This window comes from Limanda limanda, chromosome 18 (assembly GCF_963576545.1).
Source record: "Limanda limanda chromosome 18, fLimLim1.1, whole genome shotgun sequence".
Classification (NCBI taxonomy): Eukaryota; Metazoa; Chordata; class Actinopteri; order Pleuronectiformes; family Pleuronectidae; genus Limanda; species Limanda limanda.
Genome location: NC_083653.1, coordinates 9255079 through 9278176, shown reverse-complemented (window position 1 = coordinate 9278176; position 23098 = coordinate 9255079). Strand labels below are relative to the sequence as shown.

Below are 23098 nucleotides of genomic sequence, written 5' to 3'. Positions count from 1 at the left end.
AAACTTCTCCCGGCTTTCCATAAAAATATCTGTCCTCCCAAAATACTGGCATCATATTCACATGTCAATGGCACACTAAGCTGTTTTCCATGAATTTTAAATGCTACCTTTTCACCACTATTTTCAAAATTGCTACGAAACATTCATTGATTTAATGATTTATTTTTTCAGTGTAATATTTAATCCCCCATGGACTGCACAGTGACAAAACACAGCAGCCGGCTGTTTGGCTACAACATACATCTCCACTCAGTTTGATTATTATTTTAAATATAAAGAAGACACAATATAGAGCTGAAATTCCTTCATAATTTGAACTTCAATTGTCTAATTGTTGTTATTAAACTTTCTCAGTATTCCATTAAAACAGTCAACACTTTTGTCCAAAGCGACTTGCAATAAGTGCATTCAACTATGAGGTTACCAACACAGAACAGCGAGAATCATGTATGTAAATTTACTAAACACCAGAAAGAATAAACTGGGCCTCAGTCACATACTCATCCCATATGAAGGTGCAATTTAAAAGCTGTTTTAACCGCTGCTTTAAGATGACAAGGACAGCTGTGGAGATTTACTGTGAAAACCTCACGTCACCCGCTCGCGTCATCAGCTGATGGGCTCGTCCAATCACAGCCTCGTAAACGCAGTGCAGTGTCGAGTGTCCCACAGAGAGGAAACTCCGGTTTGTGTTAAGTTTGTTCCGTCCGAGTGACTCTGTTTTCGGGGTAAATAACTTGCTGAAGTCGACACGACGCTGTTTCCTTGGAGGAGAAGATGAGTGCGTGTGTAAGCAGAGCCGCAGGGCCCGGTGTGGACGAGGCGAGGCGGAGAAGAGGGGCACACAGTCCCTGAGTTAAGGTAAGAGCTAAGCTAGGAGCCGCCATTGCTAACTGCTAAGCTAACTCCTACATCTGAAAAGCATGCCAGCAACTTTGAGATAGCGAGAAAGTTGCTAAAATACGAATACAGCATCGAGTGCTTGAGCAGATGTAATGCATGTTTAAATATGTATGAATTACTTAGATCTAACAGTTTGTTCTCGTTAAGTTTTTCATCAGCGTGACTTTTTTCTGTATGTTTTTTTATTGCTCTCCTATGCATGTTGTATTTATTGCGTTTTTATGTTTCTATGTTCATTGTTTGCAGCAATAACCAGAGCAAATTCCTTGTATGTGTGAACGTACTTGGCAATAAAATACTTCTGATTCTGATTTTCCAGCTGCCTGTCCATGACGTAGTAAGACACACTATGAGCCAGTTAGATCCAACAAGACCTTACATCAGCATTGAGGAGTTCAGGAGTTGTCGGAGAAGAAAGAGGGTAAGGTTATATTGATTAAATATTTTTCCAGTTACATGTAAAGGTGTATGTTGTCATTGAACTGTGCTAATTTTATTGAATGTGTTTACAGCTGATTGAAGCGGGACAGATGACATGGATCCATCCTTCCACAGCCAGGAGCGCACCGACCTGTGTGCCACACTTCATATAAGACTGGAAGCTACACTGGATCTCACAGTTACACACCACAGACGTCTACACACTGGAGAAGATTCAGGCAGAGTCCCACAAAGAAGTCATGACCCCGAGGCTGCAGACAGACATTTCAAACTCCACCTGAGTTTTTCACTGGCTAGGCCAATTGTGTTTGTACAATATTTGTGCTGTATGTAAATAAAGCTTGACTCCACATATACCTTGTTCACATATGTTCCCTGTACAATATGTTCACCTATAACATCAAGCATCACATGAATGTATAGTTTTAATTAACTGCAGTGCTTTTGGTAAAGGCTTACTAATACATTTTAATAACTATTAATATATACATTTTTATTATTAATATTGTGTGGGAGGGGCTTACCCCACGTGTGGAATGCTGTGACCCCACGTGTGCACTGCAATGACCCATAGGGTGACCAATAGCAACACTTCTACCAGCCAATCACGTGTGACTTCGTTTCAAGGGTCTGTGGTGTCCTCCAATGGTGAGTAGAGAGAGGCTCTCGCCAGCGGCTGGATTCCGATTCATATGCTAATTAGATCACACGTCGCGATCGCTCCGCGCGGCTCAGCGAGCCCCCCGGCGGTTCTCTCCTTTGTTCTCCATATCCCCCATAAGGTTTGCAAACGCCGCTTGACTCAGCTTATTGTCACTGGCGAACGCCGAGGTAACTTCATGGAAACCGTAGGTAAAAGCAGGGGATTAGGCCTGTTCGAAGAGGTTCCCTGTGACAATAATACTGCTTTTCGTCTAGTGGGGCTTATCCGTAGCTGGCGCTGTTGAGCTATTTTGCCACGCCTATTTCCAATAACTCCAGAATACATAAATTGTCACACATTTCTACCTAACTGCAAAGTTTAAAACATTTTTGAGCATGGGAAAGCCCTCAAAAAGCCCATTCACTACGCTCAGAATAATCCTTACAATTTCAATAGGGCCTCCCACCGGAGGTGCTCGGGCCCTAATAATCTTTTCAATTTCAATAGGGCCTCACACCGTTTCGGTGCTCGGGCCCTAAATATAGGATTGAACATTCTGAAGGTCTAACATGCAACATCATGGTTTTGTCCTGGGTGGGTCTGATCCTTGAGTATCTTGTGTTTCACTTAGATAACACCCTTTATCTCCAGGGGCAGATTTTATTTACATAATTACCAAGATCACACCCTGAATGGGTGGGTAATAAGCTTTTCTTCAGTTTACCCTCCCAAAATAAAATGTGAATTTATGTGACTTGCCAGCATTACTAACTGAGCCTACTGAGGGAATTAAAATCCAAGCTCACTCGCTGGTTTAAGGCATAATGGCTCCCAGATGAGGTGTTATTTACACAACAATGCTGTCATATTACACACAGACACAAACGTTTGTACTTCTATCCTCTTGTGAGTGTGTGTGTGTGTGTGTGTGTGTGTGAACTATTATTTCAAGTAAGCTGTTTTAGTAGTTGGACACTTTACAGCTTAATTTTTCTATATAGAGTATGAGACTTGTTTCAGTGTCCGGAGGGCTGTTTTGTACCAACATGTGCAAATGATAGCTAGTCACTACAGCAGGAGGGTGTGACATTGCTGCCCTGCATAGCACTGTTCTGAAGATAAAGTGGAGCTCAACTAGCTATTTTACATCATCCAAGTTGTCATGGCTTCCGTCAGTCCCAGAGACCCTGCAGCAGCAGTAGAGTGAAACCTGTTGTATTGTCGATCTGTCTGCCACTGAGAATAGAAGGGCTCATGGGAATGTTTCATCGACACACACTTTGTACTCCATTTACACTTGAGACACTATTCTATAGCAATGGGAAAAAAAGTCCATGTGTCAGACAGAAACTACTGTGTTTTAAACCTCATCAATGTGGATACATTTAGGCCTTGCGCTCACACTATGACATTTTTAAGCTCCCAGTTTTGGAAACATTATGGATCTGTTAAGTTTCAATACTCTGGGGTCGCAATTAGTTGAATGGGCAAATAAATAAGTCTGGATGGGCAAAAGAAGACTTTTCGAAATTATGACATATTGATACACATGTTGACTTCAGATTGGTTGTCCTCAGTCAAGACTCACCTACCTGCAGTGAATGCAAAGGCTTACCAACACTCACTATCTGTAAAACTTCCACCTCTTTGTCTGTCCCAGCAAAGTAACACTTGGTTCTACTTTTCGTCACTGCTATTCCTCATTCGTATATTCTCTGTAACTAACTACAAATATAATCTGTACAATGCTATGCGCATGCCCTGCCCATTTTATGTTTATAGGCTGAAATGTTTATTTTTACACTGGCCAGTTTACCCTTTGTAAATCATACACAGTGTATGCCACACACTAACCCGCGTCAAGTCTAAATACATGTATAGCTGAAGGCTATATAAAACTAAACTTACATTACCCTATTAGTTTTATCATTAGTTACATTGTCAAACTATTGTTTTGTTTTTTTCAATGTACACATTATTGTGTCTCCAATTTCAAAAACTTTTTATGTGGCAGATGAATTATGGAAGATCCAGACCATAGACTGCATATAAAGCTGGTTGATGCATCTGCACCTCCTCCCCTACCCAGAAATGAAGCCAAAGTATCCCACATATGAATGCTGTATCTAAGGCAGGGGAGATAATATCTCATAATTATGACTTAGTATCTCATTATTATTATATAATTCGGGGTTTAGAGCTTATCACAGCACGAAGACAGCCTTGGCAAAAGTCACTAATGACCTTCTAATAGCTTCATATCAAAGATTTGTGTCTGTCCTAGTTCTGTTAGATCGTAGTGCAGCATTCGACACAATTGACCATCACATTTTATATCAGAGACTAGAACAGTTAATTTGCATTAAAGGAACAGCCCTAAACTGGTTTAAATCATATTTTTCAGATCAATTCCAATTCGTGCAAAATAATGATGAGTCATCTGTGCGCACCAAAGTTAACCACAGTGCCTCACAGGGCTCTGTGCTCGGCCCAGTTTTATTTTCTTTTTATATGCTTCCACTAGGAAACATTATCAGGGCAAACTTGGTAAATTTCAACTGCTATGCAGAGGACACCCAGTTATACTTGTCAATGAAACCTGAACAATATAATCCATTAACTAAACTCCAAGCATGTCTCAAGGACATAAAAACCTGGATGACCCGCAAATTTCTCTCATTAAACTCAGATAAAATTCAAATTCAAATAACTTTAGATCTCCATCTTGTTGTGAAGACACTGATCTAAATTTTAAGTTGATCTGATGAAAGCCCTACGACAAGTATGTCAAAGTAAATATGCAGAATATGGCCAAAATGGCCACAAAATCCAAAATGGCCGGCTTCCTGTTTACTCTAGCATATCTATTCAAGAGACTTATTTCTTTATCATGAAAAGACACATGTCCCTGTTGATTTTTGTAGAAGTAGGCCAATCGTAGTGCCCGGGGCTGCCCTTTAGGGGGCGCTAGTCAGTTATTTTGCCACGCCCATTCCTTATACCCATCTGACAGCTTTCAGGGGGGGCCTATTGACACACACACATGTAGTTTGAGGGAGATGGGCCCATGAACACGGAAGTTACAGCGATTTTGTGTGTCATGGCGAGGTGATGAACTTTGATGTGACGCCATTAATATGGCGTTTGACGAAAAGTCACAGTAATCTTATATCTTCATTATCAATGTCTTGAGACCCATGTGACACAGTTTGACATGGTTGCGCAAAGTGGATGAGGAGGAATACTTCCAAGTGTGAGACGTACCAAAAACAAGACATTTTCTGCTGCCACCAGGGGGCGCTGTGATTTTAAGTCACGATTCTTGGTCGATGTCTTCGGGTCGTGACTCTTATCTTATGTGTCTAGTTTGGACTGGATTGGACCAAATATGTCCTAGATACAGACGCCCGTGTTTTGATGGCGTTTAATCAAACGTTGACGCAGCGCCACGGTCACACGCTCTGACGAAAAGTTGATTTTTTTTGATAACTTTTGATCTCCATATTGTTGTGATGACACTCGTCTAAATTTAAAGTTGATCCGATGAAAGCCCTACGACAAGTACATCAAAGTAAAAACGTGGAATATGGCCAAAATGGCCACTAAATCCAAAATGGCCGGCTTCCTGTTGCGTTTTTCATAATGCACTGAGAGACTTTTTTATGCGTCTGGTCATGATACACAATCGTCTTTTTTTTCGTGAGGATCAGTGAATGCTAAATGAGGGGCCTTATCCGTAGCTGGCGCTGTTGAGCTATTTTGCCACGCCTATTTCCAATAACTCCAGAATACGTAAATTGTCACACATTTCTACCTAACTGCAAAGTTTAAAACATTTTTGAGCATGGAAAAGCCCTCAAAAAGCCCATTCACTACGCTCAGAATAATCCTTACAATTTCAATAGGGCCTCCCACCGGAGGTGCTCGGGCCCTAAATATAGGTTTGAACATTCTGAAGGTCTAACATGCAACATCATGGTTTTGTCCTGGGTGGGTCTGATCCTTGAGTATCTTGTGTTTCATTTAGATAACACCCTTTATCTCCAGGGGCAGATTTTATTTACATAATTACCAAGATCACACCCTGAATGGGTGGGTAATAAGCTTTTCTTCAGTTTACAATCCCAAAATAAAATGTGACTATACGTGACTTGCCATCATTACTAACCAAATGACCAAAAGAGGTGTGGTCTTGTAAAGATCTTAAATAGGGTGGAGGGTTGTGAGGAGAAGAGGCAGAGAGCAAGAAAACAGAGCAAGGAGAGGAAAAATCTGGACCTGGTATTTTGCTAGTATTCTGGACCGGATCCACTGAGTGACCATGGCTGAGTACAAGCTTCAGGTGACAACAGGTGACATGCCAAGTGCAGGAACATGGGATCATTTTTCTGTCACTCTAATTGGAAGTGACGGGGAGAGTGAGAAAAATGAACTGGACAACTTGGGTAGAGACTTCTGCACCGGGAAAGTAAGTTGAATCCACCTGCACGACACTCTAAAATGTATTAACATACTAAAGGATAGTACATCCACAAGGTGACCAGGCCTTTCCTGTCAGGGCTTCTACTCTCTGGATCAATATCCTTGAGGTGGTCAGTCCAACAAACTCTGTATACTATTTTAAATCTCTCATTAAGGCCCATTTCTACTGGTTCGCTTCCTCCCTGGTTCAGATTTAGTCTATTTGAATCAGTCCTTATTTTATTTTACATAGTTTCTACCTAATCAAAGTTTGATCAACACCAATTTTTCAGTTAAGATGAGCAGATTTCTACTAGAACAAATCGATTACATTTTTGTGGATCACATCTATCATCTGAAAAAATCTACCATGTGACAGCAAATTTCAACCACTTGTTTTGTGTAGTGTATTCACTAGAGTAAAAGATTTTAGCATGTGTTTAAATATAATGACAGGCTGATATTTATGATGTCTATTTTGGTGACTCTCAGACAGTCTCAGAGAGTCTTTCAGTTGTCTATTTAAGTAGGTCTTTCCTTGTTTGGAAGGACCTTTGACCTAGGGAATGACCCTTTACCAGCAAATGGTTAGAGGTGAAGGGACAATCTTTGACCAGTGTATTCTCATCTTCATGTACTAAACACGTCCTTATTAGGAGGCCTTAGGTGAGATGACATGTTACCCAAAGTCGTGGGTGGAACTAACCTCTCTATATAATGTGTGTTTGACCATGGCCTGTCAGACTTCACCATTTGGCTGTGTGATTTCTCCGAGTTCTAGAGCTTGTCTTGACCTGTACTACTTTGTGTAATTAACATTGTTATACTTGTAAGTACTGGGTCCGCGGTCCTTTTCCTTCATCATCAACTTCTACAACAACCACATCAACCTCTCGGCTGACCAGAATACACGTCAGACTTTGGCGTCACGATACTGAGACGATTTGTGTTCTACTACACTTCAACAGCTTCAACACGGTGAGGATCTCTCATTTTGTTTGGACGCTGGTTCGTTCATTGGGGCTGTTGTATGTGTGTCTGGGTCTATACACACCGATAAACGGCCTGTGTGTGGGGGTTTGTTGTGTTGTTTGATGTGAAGTAAAGCTCCGTGCTAAATTTGATTTTTGTTTGCGTAATGTATGACGCAAAAAGGGGGAGAACAGATATTAAGGTGAAGAACAGTACTAAAGGTACATGAAATGGTTTAATATAGTTGTTATTGTAATGATAAGGTGATTGAATGGCAGTGCAAGTTTGAGAAAATGGGCCCTCAACTTCTCAACAGTAAGTCATGTGCGTATTAATCACTGCATTACAGTTAAGCTAAGGTTTAACGTGATAAGGAACAGAGTAATAAGAGGAAGATAAGAGTAAAGAAATTATCACAGGAATCAGTCGCATAATCGGAATAGTCAAGCCCTCAGTGAAGGAGCTCGTAGTATGGGTCTCAGTTTTAATAACTGGAGATGTAGAATATACATTTGATAATATGCTCCCGCTCTGACATTGATGACGCATAGTTTCTGATGAAGCCAATCATCGAATATTTTCATCTCAATAACTGGAGATGAAGAAATATACATTCGATAATATGCTCCCGCTCGGATATTGTAACGGACAATGCTGATGAAGCCACTCATCAAATATCTACATCTCATCTGACAGCAAAAATTAAGATAATAAGGAAAATAAGGTAAAAACGGCTGATAGCAAGAATGCTCGTGATGTGAATAAGATCTTTGGCTGTGAATGTTCATGCGTTTGTGTGCAGGGAGACACTCCCAGATGGGTATGTGTGACAGAAATAGACCACTCTCAAAAGATGGTCTGTCTGTGTGTGTGTGTGTATTTTGTTTCCTTTTGGCCAGGATTGAATCAATATGATTGAATGAAATAATATAAGAGGACTATAAAAACATGAGCCTCGTAATAACACAATGAACCTCTTTTAAGGGAACTTATGAACTATGAACCTCCCTCATAAGAAGACATAATAACAAGATGAGCCTCATTAGGGCGACTTAAGTAAATGTATCCACACCTTTCATTCCCTCAACTGGTTTACAACTTTTTCCATGTGTGTTCATCTACAGGAAAAAGTACTGGGGATGTATGTGTGTGTGTGTGTCTTTGTGTCTATGAGAGATGCGCGCTCTCTCTCTCTACATGAATCCCTCTACACTCTCCTGTTGGAGAAGAAGGGGATTTTCACTGTTATTTACATTCTCTTGTGGGTCATGGTGACAGACTCGAACAATTAGAGAACTCTCTCTCTCTCTCTTTTTCTCTCTCATGTAATAATAAAATAAAGTGTGGAGTGAAAGTTGTATGAACTCCTTTAACAAATAATGGGAATAACATTTATACACTTTGCAACAGAGATCTCAATAGACTTTCAAAACAAAGGAGAGAGAGCTGTTTAAAATAATCAGATAACTTTAATATTTGTTTAAATGTTAAAGGACCTTTGACCATTGAAGTCAGGGTTTAATAATTAGGAAGTATGTGGAAGCACTGAAAGACAACAAAAAACTAAATATAGACCTCTCCTCAGTTCCCCTGAGAGAAAAGCATCTGTTCAGAGAAGGGGGAATGTGCATGCCAGGGGAGTATAATACATCTTCTAAAACTTTAGTACAGTGACATGAGAGAGGTTTTCAAGATATCACCTCTATAATTACACCTTTCTGTAAGACACAGGAAAAAGTCACAATAATTTAAGAAAACAATTCTTTTAATAGTTTAAGCTAAAAATGATAATTTGTTTGTTTGTTTCTTTATGGTAAAGAGAGACAGTATTGGGAAACAGAATTGCTTGCTTAAATCAGCTAGATTGGATATGGCTGTAGTTCTATAAAAATCTTTTACCGCTTGAACTCTTTATTTCATTGGGGTTTCATTAAATTCAACAAAACTTAGTTACAGGTTTAATTTGGGAACTAATTGGGTTTAATTTGACATTTTTGGACTTTAAATAATGGAAATTGTTTGCATTGACTAGACAATAAAAATGTGCTGGTATCAAGAGTGTTATAGAGCTACATTAAGGGCTGATATAAATAAGAATAACATATCTGGTTTTCCTCACTGGGAATGACACCTGTGCGGTGCACAGACAAAGGATCAAACAGTTAAATTGCTTTATGAAAGGACTGTTGAGTTTTTAATACAGCCGTGAATAAATAATAAATTATTGAGAACTTTATAGATATTATTATAACAAACTAAAGTATACATTGATGATGCGTTGTATGCAATTACAACTGGTGTTTAAAGGAGATAAAACATCTATTGACCTGAGTGCTGGCAGATTAAAAAAAAAAAAAAATTAAAAAAACAGCGTCTAGCCGGCCACTTTCTGTATCACATTTTCTCTGATAATAAAAGTTAATGCATGGGATGAATCAGGTTTAGAAAGGATGTTAACTGAAATTTTTACAGCATTGGTTAACACAGGCGCATAACTGTGTCTACAACAACAGCAGTTTGTTTTCTCCTACAGTATTATGGTTGATTTGTTGATTTATTGATTGAAAACAACAAAGGGGGGAGGAGTAATCTACATAGCTTCAAGTATCTTTAAAATCTTAGCGATTACATTTTTAAATTTACAATAAGAGAACAAAAGGAAGCCGCTACTATGGGGAAAAAGAGCACTGAAAGTCCAAAAGTACTTACTCCTGTTGATGTAGTACAGAAAAATAATCCTTTAATTAAAGACATCAACATTGCAAAAATATCTGAAAAGTGGCAGAAACGCTGGCCTGAAATTGACCAACCATGGCCGGTAGAGGGGACTTTCAACCCAGATGTAATTAAAATAATTAAATTACTTGTGTTCACATATAAGGTAGGACAAAAGGGGGGAAAAAAGGGACGGAAACGCAGAGAAAAGAAGCAAGTGGAGCTCGGCATTCTCCAGTTGTTTGAAAATGAGGGACAGAAACTGATCAAAGCTGCAAACGATAAGGAAGAGAGGAACTTAGAAAATACAAGACAAACAGAAAGACAAATAACACCGAAGGACCAGGTAGAAGAGTTGCATAAAGAACGTTCACAACTAACAGCTTTGAAAAATTCTTTGCAATCAGGAAAACAGTTGACACTCAAGAAGATGTTTCCTGTGGTTGTCAAAGGGCAGAATTTGGAGTACAAGCCTTGGCAGACTACAGATATGTCAAGCATAATTGAAAAGTTACCTACTCTTCAGGATGGAGCACATTCTTGGATTTCAAAGTTGGAAGAGATAACGGTTGGAGAACAACTTGCCATGGGAGATATTAAGAAAATCTTGGCTAATCTCCTTGGAGTTCATGCTATGGGAGATATTCTACAGAAAGCTGGACTTAATCAATATGTGGGAACTGCTGTGAATGATTCAGAATTGTTTTGTGCAAATAGAGGTCGAGTGTGTAGAGCGCTGAAAGAGACGTTTCCGACAAATTTACATCCTGACAACATTCTTATTGAACCACTGGGGCAGGAAGAAAATCCGAGGGCCTATGTGTCCAGAGCTCATCAAGTGTGGAGAAATGTCACAGGAAATGACCCTGATTTGAATCAAATGGAGCAGTCAATTTTGAGAGCCAAAATACAGAAAGAGTTGCCTCTACCAGTGAGAAGCAAACTGGCAGAGGTGGTTGGTCTTGGAAGCATGGAAAAAAGTGTTTATACGGAGCATATAGCCCATCAGGTGATGCTGTATAGGAAGAAGGAACAAGATCAAAAAGAACAGGACCAAGAGACCCTCAGAAAACTCAATCAAATACAACTGGTGGACAATAAGAAAATTAGGAAGCAAGCTCTGGTTATACAGAATCAGGCTCCACTAGATCAATCTCTTCTACAATCACAGCTGAACCAGGTTCAGGTTCCTGTCATCTCCTACCAAGAGTCAGCATTTGATCAAGAGCAGATCTGGAGAGGAAGGTTCGATCCAAATTTTGAACAGCATTCAGAAGAATGTTATAATTGTGCACAGTTTGCCTGTGAGTGTAACAACTTGATAGAATATGGAGGAGGAGAATACTGAAGAAACATCAGCGAAAGAAAGAACGGAGGATGACATGATTTGCGATTCATCCAAGGTTTCTAAGTTGTCAACGTCGCAGTACAACAGTGTGCTTTGTCTGTTCCAAATCTTTAAACAATCCTTTAGCAATGATTATCTTATGTTGATCTGGTAAATGCATTTTTCAGCATTCAAATTGAGAAAGATAGACAATATTGGTTTCTGTTTGAATCAGAGAAAGTTACACTTCGCATGTCTATGTGAGTGCTATTTACGACCAGGCATCAAAAGAAGCTTATAGGAGATGCGTTTGACCTGTCGGAAAACGCTGGATGATCTGCAAATGCTTAGCTATTTCATAGTTTCATATTACATTAGTGATGTGTTTCCAGGGGGGAAATGCAAAATGTGACTTATAATTTCTCATTTACTTACAGAATGTTAATCTGTATTGATGTTTTAATCTGTTTTGTATGCAAAAGATACTGGTTTTCTTTTCTTTCATTCTAGAACATATTGGGGGACGATCACTATGAGGGTGAATTGTTCAGGGACTCCGATGTGTTGAAAGGACTCAAAACACTTCAAACATGAATAATACGAATGGACTGAAGGACTCTGGACAAGGATGCAATATCCATATTCAAGACGCCATCGATACTACAACAGGGAGTCAATGCTGCTGAGAAACTGCAGTATCATACATGAGTAATATTAAAAGTGAATTATATTCTTTGTATGTTAATTACTGGGAAAAATGATGTTTTCTGTTATTGGCTAAATATACTGGGACCTCAGATGTTTTCTTTATTTTCTTGATGTTTAGGGACAGTGGGGCTAGGTAGGAAAAGGTCCATTGGAATGGTTCGATGGGACGACCAGCCTGACCTTGGACATTATTTTGTTATTATTTGCTGAGAGTTCCATATGTATTTGCTTAAAGTAATTTCCTTACACAATTCGCTAAACTTCCTCATTTCAATGGTGTAGGAGTACTATGTATGGTCGCCTAGGCAGAGGGGCCGTGAGAGAATTTTCCTGTCTAAATTGTTTGATGGATATTTCAAGAAAGATAGCTGCCAGACAGGTTTTTCGTTTCTCACTCCTAAACTTCATAACTGTTGCTATGTTGCTAAAATCATGCTGTAGACGGATTGTTATTTTTGGCATGATAATACACCTATCTGTTTTACTCTTTTGATTATGTCGAGACTTTATTTAGTCTCGAAGGGGGGTTATGTAGTGTATTCACTAGAGTAAAAGATTTTAGCATGTGTTTAAATATAATGACAGGCTGATATTTATGATGTCTATTTTGGTGACTCTCAGACAGTCTCAGAGAGTCTTTCAGTTGTCTATTTAAGTAGGTCTTTCCTTGTTTGGAAGGACCTTTGACCTAGGGAATGACCCTTTACCAGCAAATGGTTAGAGGTGAAGGGACAATCTTTGACCAGTGTATTCTCATCTTCATGTACTAAACACGTCCTTATTAGGAGGCCTTAGGTGAGATGACATGTTACCCAAAGTCGTGGGTGGAACTAACCTCTCTATATAATGTGTGTTTGACCATGGCCTGTCAGACTTCACCATTTGGCTGTGTGATTTCTCCGAGTTCTAGAGCTTGTCTTGACCTGTACTACTTTGTGTAATAAACATTGTTATACTTGTAAGTACTGGGTCCGCGGTCCTTTTCCTTCATCATCAACTTCTACAACAACCACATCAACCTCTCGGCTGACCAGAATACACGTCATTTGTTTTAAGGTTTATTCAAGGCGTGGTGTTAGTCTCACTTTCACCAGCCAACTGCCATGTTTGTCTATCTCTGTGTACTGGGAAATGCTTGTGAGACTGATAACATCAAACCCAACCCTTTTCATACGATGTCGCACTTACTTCACTGTTTATATTTACATTCACTCCTACTTCCAGACCGGGACCTACACGTTGAAAACCAGTTCATCTCTGGGGAAAGTTCTGCTGGTCAAGGTGGAGAAGGATCCCCGTCTCTTTACCCGAGAAAACGAGTGGTACTGCTCCACCATAGAAGTGACGACTCCAGAGGGAGACGCCATTCTCTTCCCCTGTCACAGATGGATTTCCAGGGGAGAGTATGTGGAGCTGAGAGGAGGGAGAGGTCTGATATTGTATTATTATTCATTTGATAGATCTTTTTTATTAAACATTATATATTTTGGGGGGAGATTAAATCTTAAAATTGTTTAAAAGGTGAAATTTGTCTTCCTTAACGTTCTTTTCACTTTTCAGCCATGAAGTATTTTGAGGACGACCATCCCCTGTTGATTGAGCACCGGAAAAAAGAGCTGATGCTTAAAAAGAGCTTGTACCAGTAAGTGTGCAGCACAGTAGGTCCTGTACCTACAGAGCCAGGCAGATCCGCTTTGAGACAATTTACTTTTATGTAACGTTGTTCCTCCGTTTTTTTCAGGTGGAAGCCTCTAGCTGAAGGACTACTCCACATAAGTGGTTTTGAAAATGCTTCTGAGCTACCAGCTGAAATCCGCTTCTCTTTGAACAAAAAGAACGAAATGCGAAAGACAGCCATACAACTGTGGGTCGACTGTAGATAAAGATTTACAGCACAAACTGGTTTCAATATTCTCACGCTCTTTTTTTCTCTTTCCCTTTTCGCTTGTCATAATTAAGTTGAATGAAATTCCACTCTAAGGGAATGGTCGGATCCACCGAAAAATGGAAAAATCTCGACGACCTGAAAAGACTCTTTAACTTCAAAAAGACTACAATGTCAGGTATTTCCTATTTTCCAGTACTTCAGATTAGATCATAGATTTCCTCCACAGAAATGTCTTTTCCTCTCTGGTTTCACAAATCAGAGGTGGCTGTGGCTCAGCAGGTAGAGGTTGTCTTACTAATCAGAAGATCGGTGGTCTGATACCTGGCGTCTGGTAGCTGTGAATGTGACTGGAGAACCGCTGTAGAAATACAGTAACAAGTGGCTACATGTTAGGATGTGGGATTTTACAGAAATTGGCAGATTGGTAATCATTTAAATCTCCAAAGCAGATTATTATACACTTATATATGGACTCATTGCTGTAAACCACACATGTGAATTGACTAAGCTTACCTCCAAAGTTAAAACAATCATTCATATGTTATTATATATAGGCTAAATGTTTCTGACATACTGCTCGATATCATGAAAAACAATGCACCTACGATGTGACCAACATTTATTCTATGAACAGTTTAACTTAGGTTTTTGGATAACTTTACTAGGCACTGAAAAATGTAATTGTATATATGTATATGTAATATTGTAATAGTTATCGAGCATTACATAATTGAAATTGTTAAGTTAACACCTAACTACAGTTTCATTTCCCACAGGCACATGCATCATTCCATATCCTTTGTTATAGTTGTTGCATCTCAAATTTCAAGGAAATCTATTGAAATCAGCTGATAATGTTGAAAACATTTTCTTCCTTTTCGTTTGATAAAAACTTCTGTCTTTAAATTAAAAAGACATGAGTTTTATATGAATAGGATCACGTTGTACATCAAACCTGAGCAGATAAAACCTTATATCTCTGTTTCTTTTTTTTCAGAGTACGTTGCAGAACACTGGAAGGAGGATGACTTTTACGGATCCCAGTTTCTGAACGGAATCAACCCCACTTTGATCAAGCGCTGCTCAGAGCTTCCCGAAACTTCCCTGTCACAGAGGAGATGGTGAAGCCGTTCCTGGCTGAGGGCAGCAGTCTGCGGAGGGAAATTGGGGTAAGAAAGAAGAGAGAATAAAATAATCTTTTCTCATCCTCAATCCTTGAATCATTGATTCAGATTGAAAACAGCAATTTAACATTTGTTAAAGTGATGCAATTTCTCTTTTAGCAACGCTGAGAGACAAATGCATGTTTTTATAACAAGCAGAGACAACAAACAACATTCAACACAATCTATTAGCGACAATTAATTTAAAACTCGGCCTCAACAGTGGTGAAGAAGCCCAAAAGGACAGCACACATCACACCTTTTTCAAAATCTTTACACTGGCTACTGGTATTGAAAAAGACTCTGAAAAAATACTACAAAATGTGTTAATGTGTAATACTGTTACTGGTACAGATAGTTTAAAGTTGACTGGGTCACAGACTTACTGGTGAGCACATTCAAACACAGGGATCCAAGAACCATTTACTAATGTCACAATAGGTGGATGGATGAATGGATTATTTTTCTGTATGACAAACATTAATTGATTGATACTAACAAAATTATAAAATAAATAAAATATAAATTAAGTTGCTTACATATGTGAAACATCCACAAAACCAACAAAGCATCTGAAATACATGTGGTTTTTGAAGCGGGGGGAAAGACCGCTCAGATTTGTTAATATTTAGTTTAGGCTTAAATGTAGTGTTTTATAATTTATGGTTCAATTAGACATATATTTAATTTCTTAACTTTGTTTGATTGCTGTCTTTTCCCTTACTGATTGCTTTGTTATGGGTTCGTCTTTAAATCTTCATTTTTTTTTAAACTTATTTTCAAATGATTTTTACCATCCTATGTTTTGTCAATCACCTGTAAAGCACTTTGAATGCATTAGTTTTGTTTGAAAGGTCTGATTTAAGGTTGATTGGTCCATTGATTGATTACAAATCTGTGTTGCATCTTGATTCCTTCCCATACAGAAAGGAAATATATTCCTCTATGACCAAAAGAAGCTGGATGGACTCTCCACTTATGTCTATAATGGAGAACCTCTGACTGTGACTTCTGGTCTCTGTTTGTTCTACTTGAACCCAGAAAACAAACTGATGCCAATTGCAATACAGGTATATTAATATAAAAATCAGGTGTCGTCATTGAATCACATTATTTTCCAAATTATAATATGATTTATCTTTCATTTTTTCAAAAGTCCAGTTTCACTCTTCTAACTATTTAAAAGTCAATATTTTTCATCACATTCCAGCTGCATCAACAGCCCTCAGAGAAGAATCCCATCTTTCTGCCCAGTGACCTGGAGACCGACTGGCTGCTGGCCAAGATGTATATCAAAAACACAGATATGCTGGATCATGAAGCCGGCCATCACCTCATGAATACTCACTTCATGGGAGAGCTCTACACTGTCGCCACTCTGCGCTGCTTCCCTGTGATTCATCCGCTCTACAAGGTACGATGACACAGCAGAGATCACTCTGCTCGTACCTGTGTTTGTCTTTTGGATCTGAACTGATGTTTGACTAGGGCGGCTGTGGCTGAGGGGTAGAGTGGTCGTCCTCCAACCTGAAGGTCGGCAGTTCAAACGCCAGTCTGACCCATCTGCATGCCGAAATGTCCTTGGGCAAGATGCTGAACCCCGAATGGCCGCCAATAGAATAACAAAGTGCTGCGAATAGATGCACTGTGTGAATGTGTGTGTGAATGGGTGAATGTAAAACTGTACTGTAAAGCACTTTAAGTGGTCATACAAAACTAGAAAAGCGCTCTATAAATACAAAACCATTTACCATTTATTTAAGGTTTTTGTTCATGAGTTGAGGGAAACCTGTTATGGTTGTGTCTTCTCGTTGCTGATCAACACAGCCAGGATGTGTTGCTGTTTATTTCCTTGTTTGTTATAAATATATCACACAAAAACTACCAGATTAAGTTGGTGGGAAGGATATGGTATGGGTCAGGGAAGAACCCATTTTTTGTTGTAGATTCTGTGCCATTCTGGCTGAAATAAACATCTTAACACCCTCTTTCTCTTCAGCTGCTGATTCCACACTTCAAGTCCACTCTCAACATAAACATTGTAGGCCGTCCCAAACTAATAGGACCTGATGGGATCTTTAAAACAGTAAGGCTCTTTCACATCAAACCGGACTATTGTATTCATCTTGATTTACAACAAAGTTATATTTGTCTAATAGAAAATATTTCTGGATAATTTATTATTAGAGTACAACTGGAATTGAAGGGATAATAGAGATCATGAGAAGGTCCCTACGTGAAATGACCTACAGCTCCGTCTGTCTGCCAGAGAACATCGCTGCACGAGGACTGGAGTCAATCCCCAACTACTACTACAGAGATGATGGATTGAAGCTATGGTCCATCATCAACAGGTAACTTCAAATTTAGGTAATAAATATTGCAGATAGGTTCACTGATCTGTTTTACAATCAGCAGCTTGAGTTCAGTAAAGAAGTGGTGCAGCATGTAGGAGACAGGAATTAATGTATTTACATACTGCTGAGCTTTGTTTTTTTTTCATTTTTGTATTAAAAATGTCATCAAAGCAACCATCAGCTGGCGGTGAATCCTTTGGAAGAAATGTTACATACTTTTCACAAGGTGGCTGGTCAGAGAAACTCCAGGTGTCGATTGAGATGCTTTGGCCTCACTTTTGGGGAGCTGTCATGATGTCCATGTTTAAATTCAGTCTGTGGGTTTTGATAGGGACTTCTTTTTTCCACATTCTTCCACATAATTACTCAGAATTCTATTGTTTTGTGTTAACCAGCTTTGTGAGGGCAGCAGTGGAGTACTACTATCCCTCAGACGCTGACGTCTGTAAAGACACAGAGCTGCAGGATTGGATCTGTGAGATATTCACCTACGGCCTCTTGGGAAACAAAGCCTCAGGTATTTAACCAATGTTCTGTATACAACATATTGTCTATAAAAAATGTCCACTGCAAATTGTGAATGCCGAACATAAACTTATGATGGTGGTGCTGCCGACAGGATTCCCAGACTGCTTTCATTCCATTGAGGAATTGATAAGATTCATCACCGTGGTCATCTTCACAGTGTCGGCTCAACACGCAGCAGTCAATAATGGACAGGTGAGGCAAGAGTGAACAAGTTAGGACACTGGAATATGTGGTGAGGTTTGTTTTCACATTTCAAATATATGGGACGAGTGGCAGATGTGTAATCTGCTTCTTCCACTATCAGGTTTCATTTCCTACATTTACATCACTTTTTTTGTAACTTTTAATGAGATTCAGTCGATTCAATTATTTTGACATCAAATTTGCCACACCTTACTACATGAAATAAAATAATAATACATAAATACAAAAATGTTTAATCATACATTACATGCATGTTAAAACTTCTCTCATCATCTAGTTTGACTACTACTACTGGATTCCGAATGCCACATTGATATTGCACAAACCTCCTCCGACCACCAAGGGGCAGTCAAGCATGGAGACAATAATGGAGACCCTCCCGAATGTTGGAGAGACTGTCGACATATTAATGTTGATAAATATACTTTCGGAGGAATACAGTGATGTTGTAAGTTTTATCTAAATATTAATGCATTTGTTAATTCATACTTGCATAATTGAATAAGAATTTCTCATTTTTTCCACCATGATAAACTCTGCTGCTGTAATATTTCTGTCTCGACTTTGTCATTGGCAGATTCCTTTGGGTCAATATCCTGAGAAAAGATTTGACGAACCTGAGCTTACAGAGGTGATTCTGGAGTTTCAAGCGGAGTTGTCAAAACTCGGTGAAGAAATCGCAAAGAGAAACCCGCAGCTTGATGTGCCCTATGATTACCTGCTCCCTTCTCGCATTGAGAGCGGCGTGTCTATTTGAGAAAGTCAGAGAGATCTATCCTGTATCATTAACCAACTGTATTTCATCCTGGGAGGTGTTTTTGTTGTGGGTAGGTGTTGCATGATTTGATAAAATATTTGTGTTATGTGGGCCTGTTGTGTAGTTGCTCAGCAACAACTTAATTGATGGACGTAGGAAATAATAACTTAAACATTACTCTGACCTTATTAAACAAAAAGGCGATATATAATTTAACTTTTTACTCTTTACTAACATTGAATTTGAGCTTTTTCCATTCCTGTAACCGACATGATGGCAGAGATGAATTATCTGTAAGAAAACACACTGATTTTGTGTTTTGGGGAAATACATGAATTATTTGCTTAAACAATAAAGATAACAATGTATTATGTATAACTGTGTTCAACTTCGAATCCATTAAACTTGTAGACGCTCATATTTGCAACCTCCCTTTATTTTTATAACATCATGCGTAATTTATCAATTCATGTCCATCAGAAGTAAACATTGGGACAGTGATGACATTTTGGTTAGATTAAGGGGCTCGGAAAGGCATTATATCAATCTGTGTCCTCACTAAGATAGAATTACAAACATTTGTGTGTGTGTTATATTTAGACGACACCAAACACTATCGACTCCACTGAATACTAACCCCGCTATAATCTAACAGGGGCTAGAATACCCGTGCCGTGCCCGTGTTAAAAACCCGTTACCATGTTGTTCAGATTCGGGGTCATTCTCCCTCCAGACAGTGCGGATGTGCAGCTCTCGTGAGGAGATGGGTCGGTGGGACCCGGACAGAGCGGTGCACATGAAGCCCGCACTCGAGCTTCAATTCAGCAACCTGGCTCTTTGACTTCACTGCACATCTACTTTTAAATATCAGTGGAGTTTTGTAATAAAAGTAACTCTTCGATGTATCAAATACTTAATTGCATGAAAAACATTCTACATGCAAAATTATAAATATATTATTCTGCAAACATAATTATTGAATATATAGAGGGAATTAGATCTAGATACTGCTAGGCTTCATCATACTTTCTTTTCATCTTGGTTTTTGAACACTATCTGTTGTTTATCCCTGACCGGCTGCTTCACGTGAACGAGCTCTGATCTCACTGTGAGTGTCTCTCTAAGCGAGTGAATGGCAGAGTGCCGGGGCCTGTGTGTGTGTCTGTGCGCTGTCTGGGAGCCCACACCCACACACACAGACACACGCACAAAAAGACACACAAACAAGCACACAAACACACCCACACACACATTCGCTCGCTCCTGGTAAGTATGTGCAACATGCACAACACTGTACAGGGAGCCACTGCAGAGGCGCTGAAGAGAGGCACTGGTTGCCGACCACTGACAACAAAAAACAACGATTTGTTTTACTGTTCCGCAGTTAAAGAAATGCGGACGTCAAAACATCAGTTCGACTGGAACATTAGTTCCGCCTCACATTTCCCCCTCCTGGTCGCGCGCCCCACATGTTCTGCCTCCGACACAGTTTGATAATCGCTGCTGTAGATACATGCTAAACAACATCAGGAGACTACGTCCCCTTCTCACTCAGAAGGTGGCGCAGGTTCTGGTCCAGGTCCTGGTCATCTCACGCCTACAGCCGTGGCCAAAAGTTTTGAGAATGACATAAGTATTGGTTTTCACAAAGTGTGTTGCTTCAGTGTTTTCAGATCTTTTTATCAGATGTAACTATGGTATACTGAAGTATAATAACAAGCATTTCATAAGTGTCAAAGGATTTTATTGACAATTACATTAAGTTTATGCAAAGAGTCAATATTTGCAGTGTTGACCCTTCCTTTTCAAGACCTCTGCAAGTCGCCCTGGTATGCTGTCAATTAACTTCTGGGCCACATCCTGACTGATGTTAGCTCATTCTTGCATAATAAACGCTTGGACTTTGTCAGAATTTGTGGGTTTTTGTTTGTCCACCCGCCTCTTGAAGATTGACCACAAATTCTCAATTGGATTAAGGTCTGGGGAGTTTCCTAGCCATGGACCCAAAATTTTTATGTTTTGTTCCCCGAGCCACTTAGTTATCACTTTCGCTTGATGGCAAGGTGCTCCATCATGTTGGAAAAGGCATTGTTCCACACCAAACTGTTCTTGGATGGTTGGGAGAAGTTGCTCCCGGAGGATGTTTTGGTACCATTCTTTATTCATGGCTGTGTTCTTTGGCAAACTTGTTAGTGAGCCCACTCCCTTGACTGAGAAGCAACCCCACACATTAATGTTCTCAGGATGCTTTACTGTTGGCACGACATAGGACTGATGGTAGCGCTCACCTTTTCTTCTCCAGACAAGCTTTTTTCCAGATGCCCTAAACAATCGGTAAGGGGATTCATCAGAAAAATTTACTTTTCCCTAGTCCTCAGCAGTCCAATCCCTATACCATTGAGAGAATATCAGTCTGTCCCTGATGTTTTTCCTGGAGATAAATGGATTCTTTGCTGCCCTTCTTGACACCAGGCCATCATCCAAAAGTCTTCGCCTCACTGTGCGTGCAGATGCACTCACACCTGCCTGCTGCCATTCCTGACCAACCTCTGCACTAGTGGTGCCCCGATCCTGCAGCTGAATCAACTTTAGGAGACGGTCCTGGTGCTTGCTGGACTTCCTTGGGTGCCCTGAAGCCTTTTTAACAATAATTGAACCTCTCTCCTTGAAGTTCTTGATGATCCGATAAATGGTAAATTCAGGTGCAATCTTACTGGCAGCAATATCCTGGCCTCTGAAGCCCTTTTTGGGCAAAACATTGATGACTGCATGTGTTCCCTTGCAGGTAACCATGTTAACAGAGGAAGAACAATGATTTCAAGCACCACCCTCCTTTTAAAGCTTCCAGTCTGCTGTTCTGTCTAAATCAGCATGACAGATTGATCTCCAGACTTGTCCCCATCAACACTCTCCCCTGTGTTAACAAGAGAATCACTGACATGATGTCAGCTGGTTCTTCTGTAGCAGGGCTGAAATGCAGTGGAAATGGTTTTTTGGGGATTAAGTTAATTTTCGTGGCAAAGAGGGACTTTGCAATTAATTGCAATTCATCTGATCACTCTTCATAACATTCTTGAGTATATGCAAATTGCCATTATAAAAACTGAGGCAGCAGACTTTGTGAAAATGTATATTTGTGTCATTCTCAAAACTTTTGGCCACCGCTGTAGACTGTTGCAACTCCCTCCTGGCAGGTCTACCTGCTAGCGCCGTACGACCTCTGCAGCTCATCCAGAATGCAGGCTGCCCGCATCCGTTTCAAACGGATCTAGTCCAGTCTACATCCAAGAAATGATCAAACGTTGCACCCCTACCCTCACTCCACTCTGCATCTGCAAATGTGAAATTATACTTTCTTCATTCTTGTTGTTCTGGGTTTGTAACCTCATGGTTGATACACGTATAGTCACTTTGGATAAAAATGTCTGCTAAATGTAATGTAATGCAATGCTTATGCAATGGTTAGGTTAGTGGGCTGGGTCCCAGCTTGACCAAACCTGTTTTAGCAGGCAGGAATGTTGCAGCGCTATATGCAAATCAGGCTATTACCTGAGGCCCTGACCAGCCATAACGAGTGGCTGATTACATAAGAAATAACGATTGTGTAGGGTCCCCATTTAGGTCTCTTAAAGTTCCTTAAGTTTCTGGAAACACCCCTGTTAAGCGGTCACATCTCACCCTGTCAGAGGTGTTCGGTCTCTGAGTACAAAGTCAGTTTGAGTTCAATTAACACATGTAAACAGAGGTTTACATGTGTCCCCTTTGCTCGCACTGCTGCTGCAGTATTGCTACCAGTTGCTTCAGCCCCTCCAGCACCCTAGCATCCACCTGTAGGCTCCAATGGGGGGTTACAAGTATTTGCTCAACATTCCAATCCTTCCTGTGTAACCATATGGGGGAGTGAGCAAGTTGGATCGGAAGCCCAAACCTGTTCTGCTGCAATAAACGTTTGACCGTGAGTTGTCTGACCGGAATATGTTTAAGGACCAAAAGAGGTGTGGTAATGTAAAGGTCTTAAATAGGGTGGAGGG

At 39.9% G+C, this 23098-nt stretch overlaps 1 protein-coding gene and 1 long non-coding RNA gene across 2 annotated transcripts; both read left to right on the top strand.

Annotated features, from left to right (window-relative positions):
* The first annotated feature begins 666 nt into the window (after positions 1–666).
* Positions 667–1698, top strand: LOC133024839 (uncharacterized). Its single transcript, XR_009683131.1, has 3 exons — positions 667–861; positions 1223–1324; positions 1416–1698. It is a non-coding gene; the product is annotated as an uncharacterized LOC133024839 (long non-coding RNA).
* A 4535-nt stretch (positions 1699–6233) lies between these two features.
* Positions 6234–19423, top strand: LOC133024634 (hydroperoxide isomerase ALOXE3-like). Its single transcript, XM_061091794.1, is given in 15 exon segments — positions 6234–6455; positions 13395–13599; positions 13731–13812; positions 13912–14034; positions 14130–14233; positions 15056–15151; positions 15154–15227; positions 16148–16291; positions 16432–16635; positions 17221–17307; positions 17409–17575; positions 17974–18095; positions 18198–18298; positions 18588–18758; positions 18888–19423. Coding segments are annotated over 15 exon segments (2007 nt in total). The 5' UTR covers positions 6234–6308; the 3' UTR covers positions 19068–19423.
* Positions 19424–23098: the final 3675 nt, after the last annotated feature.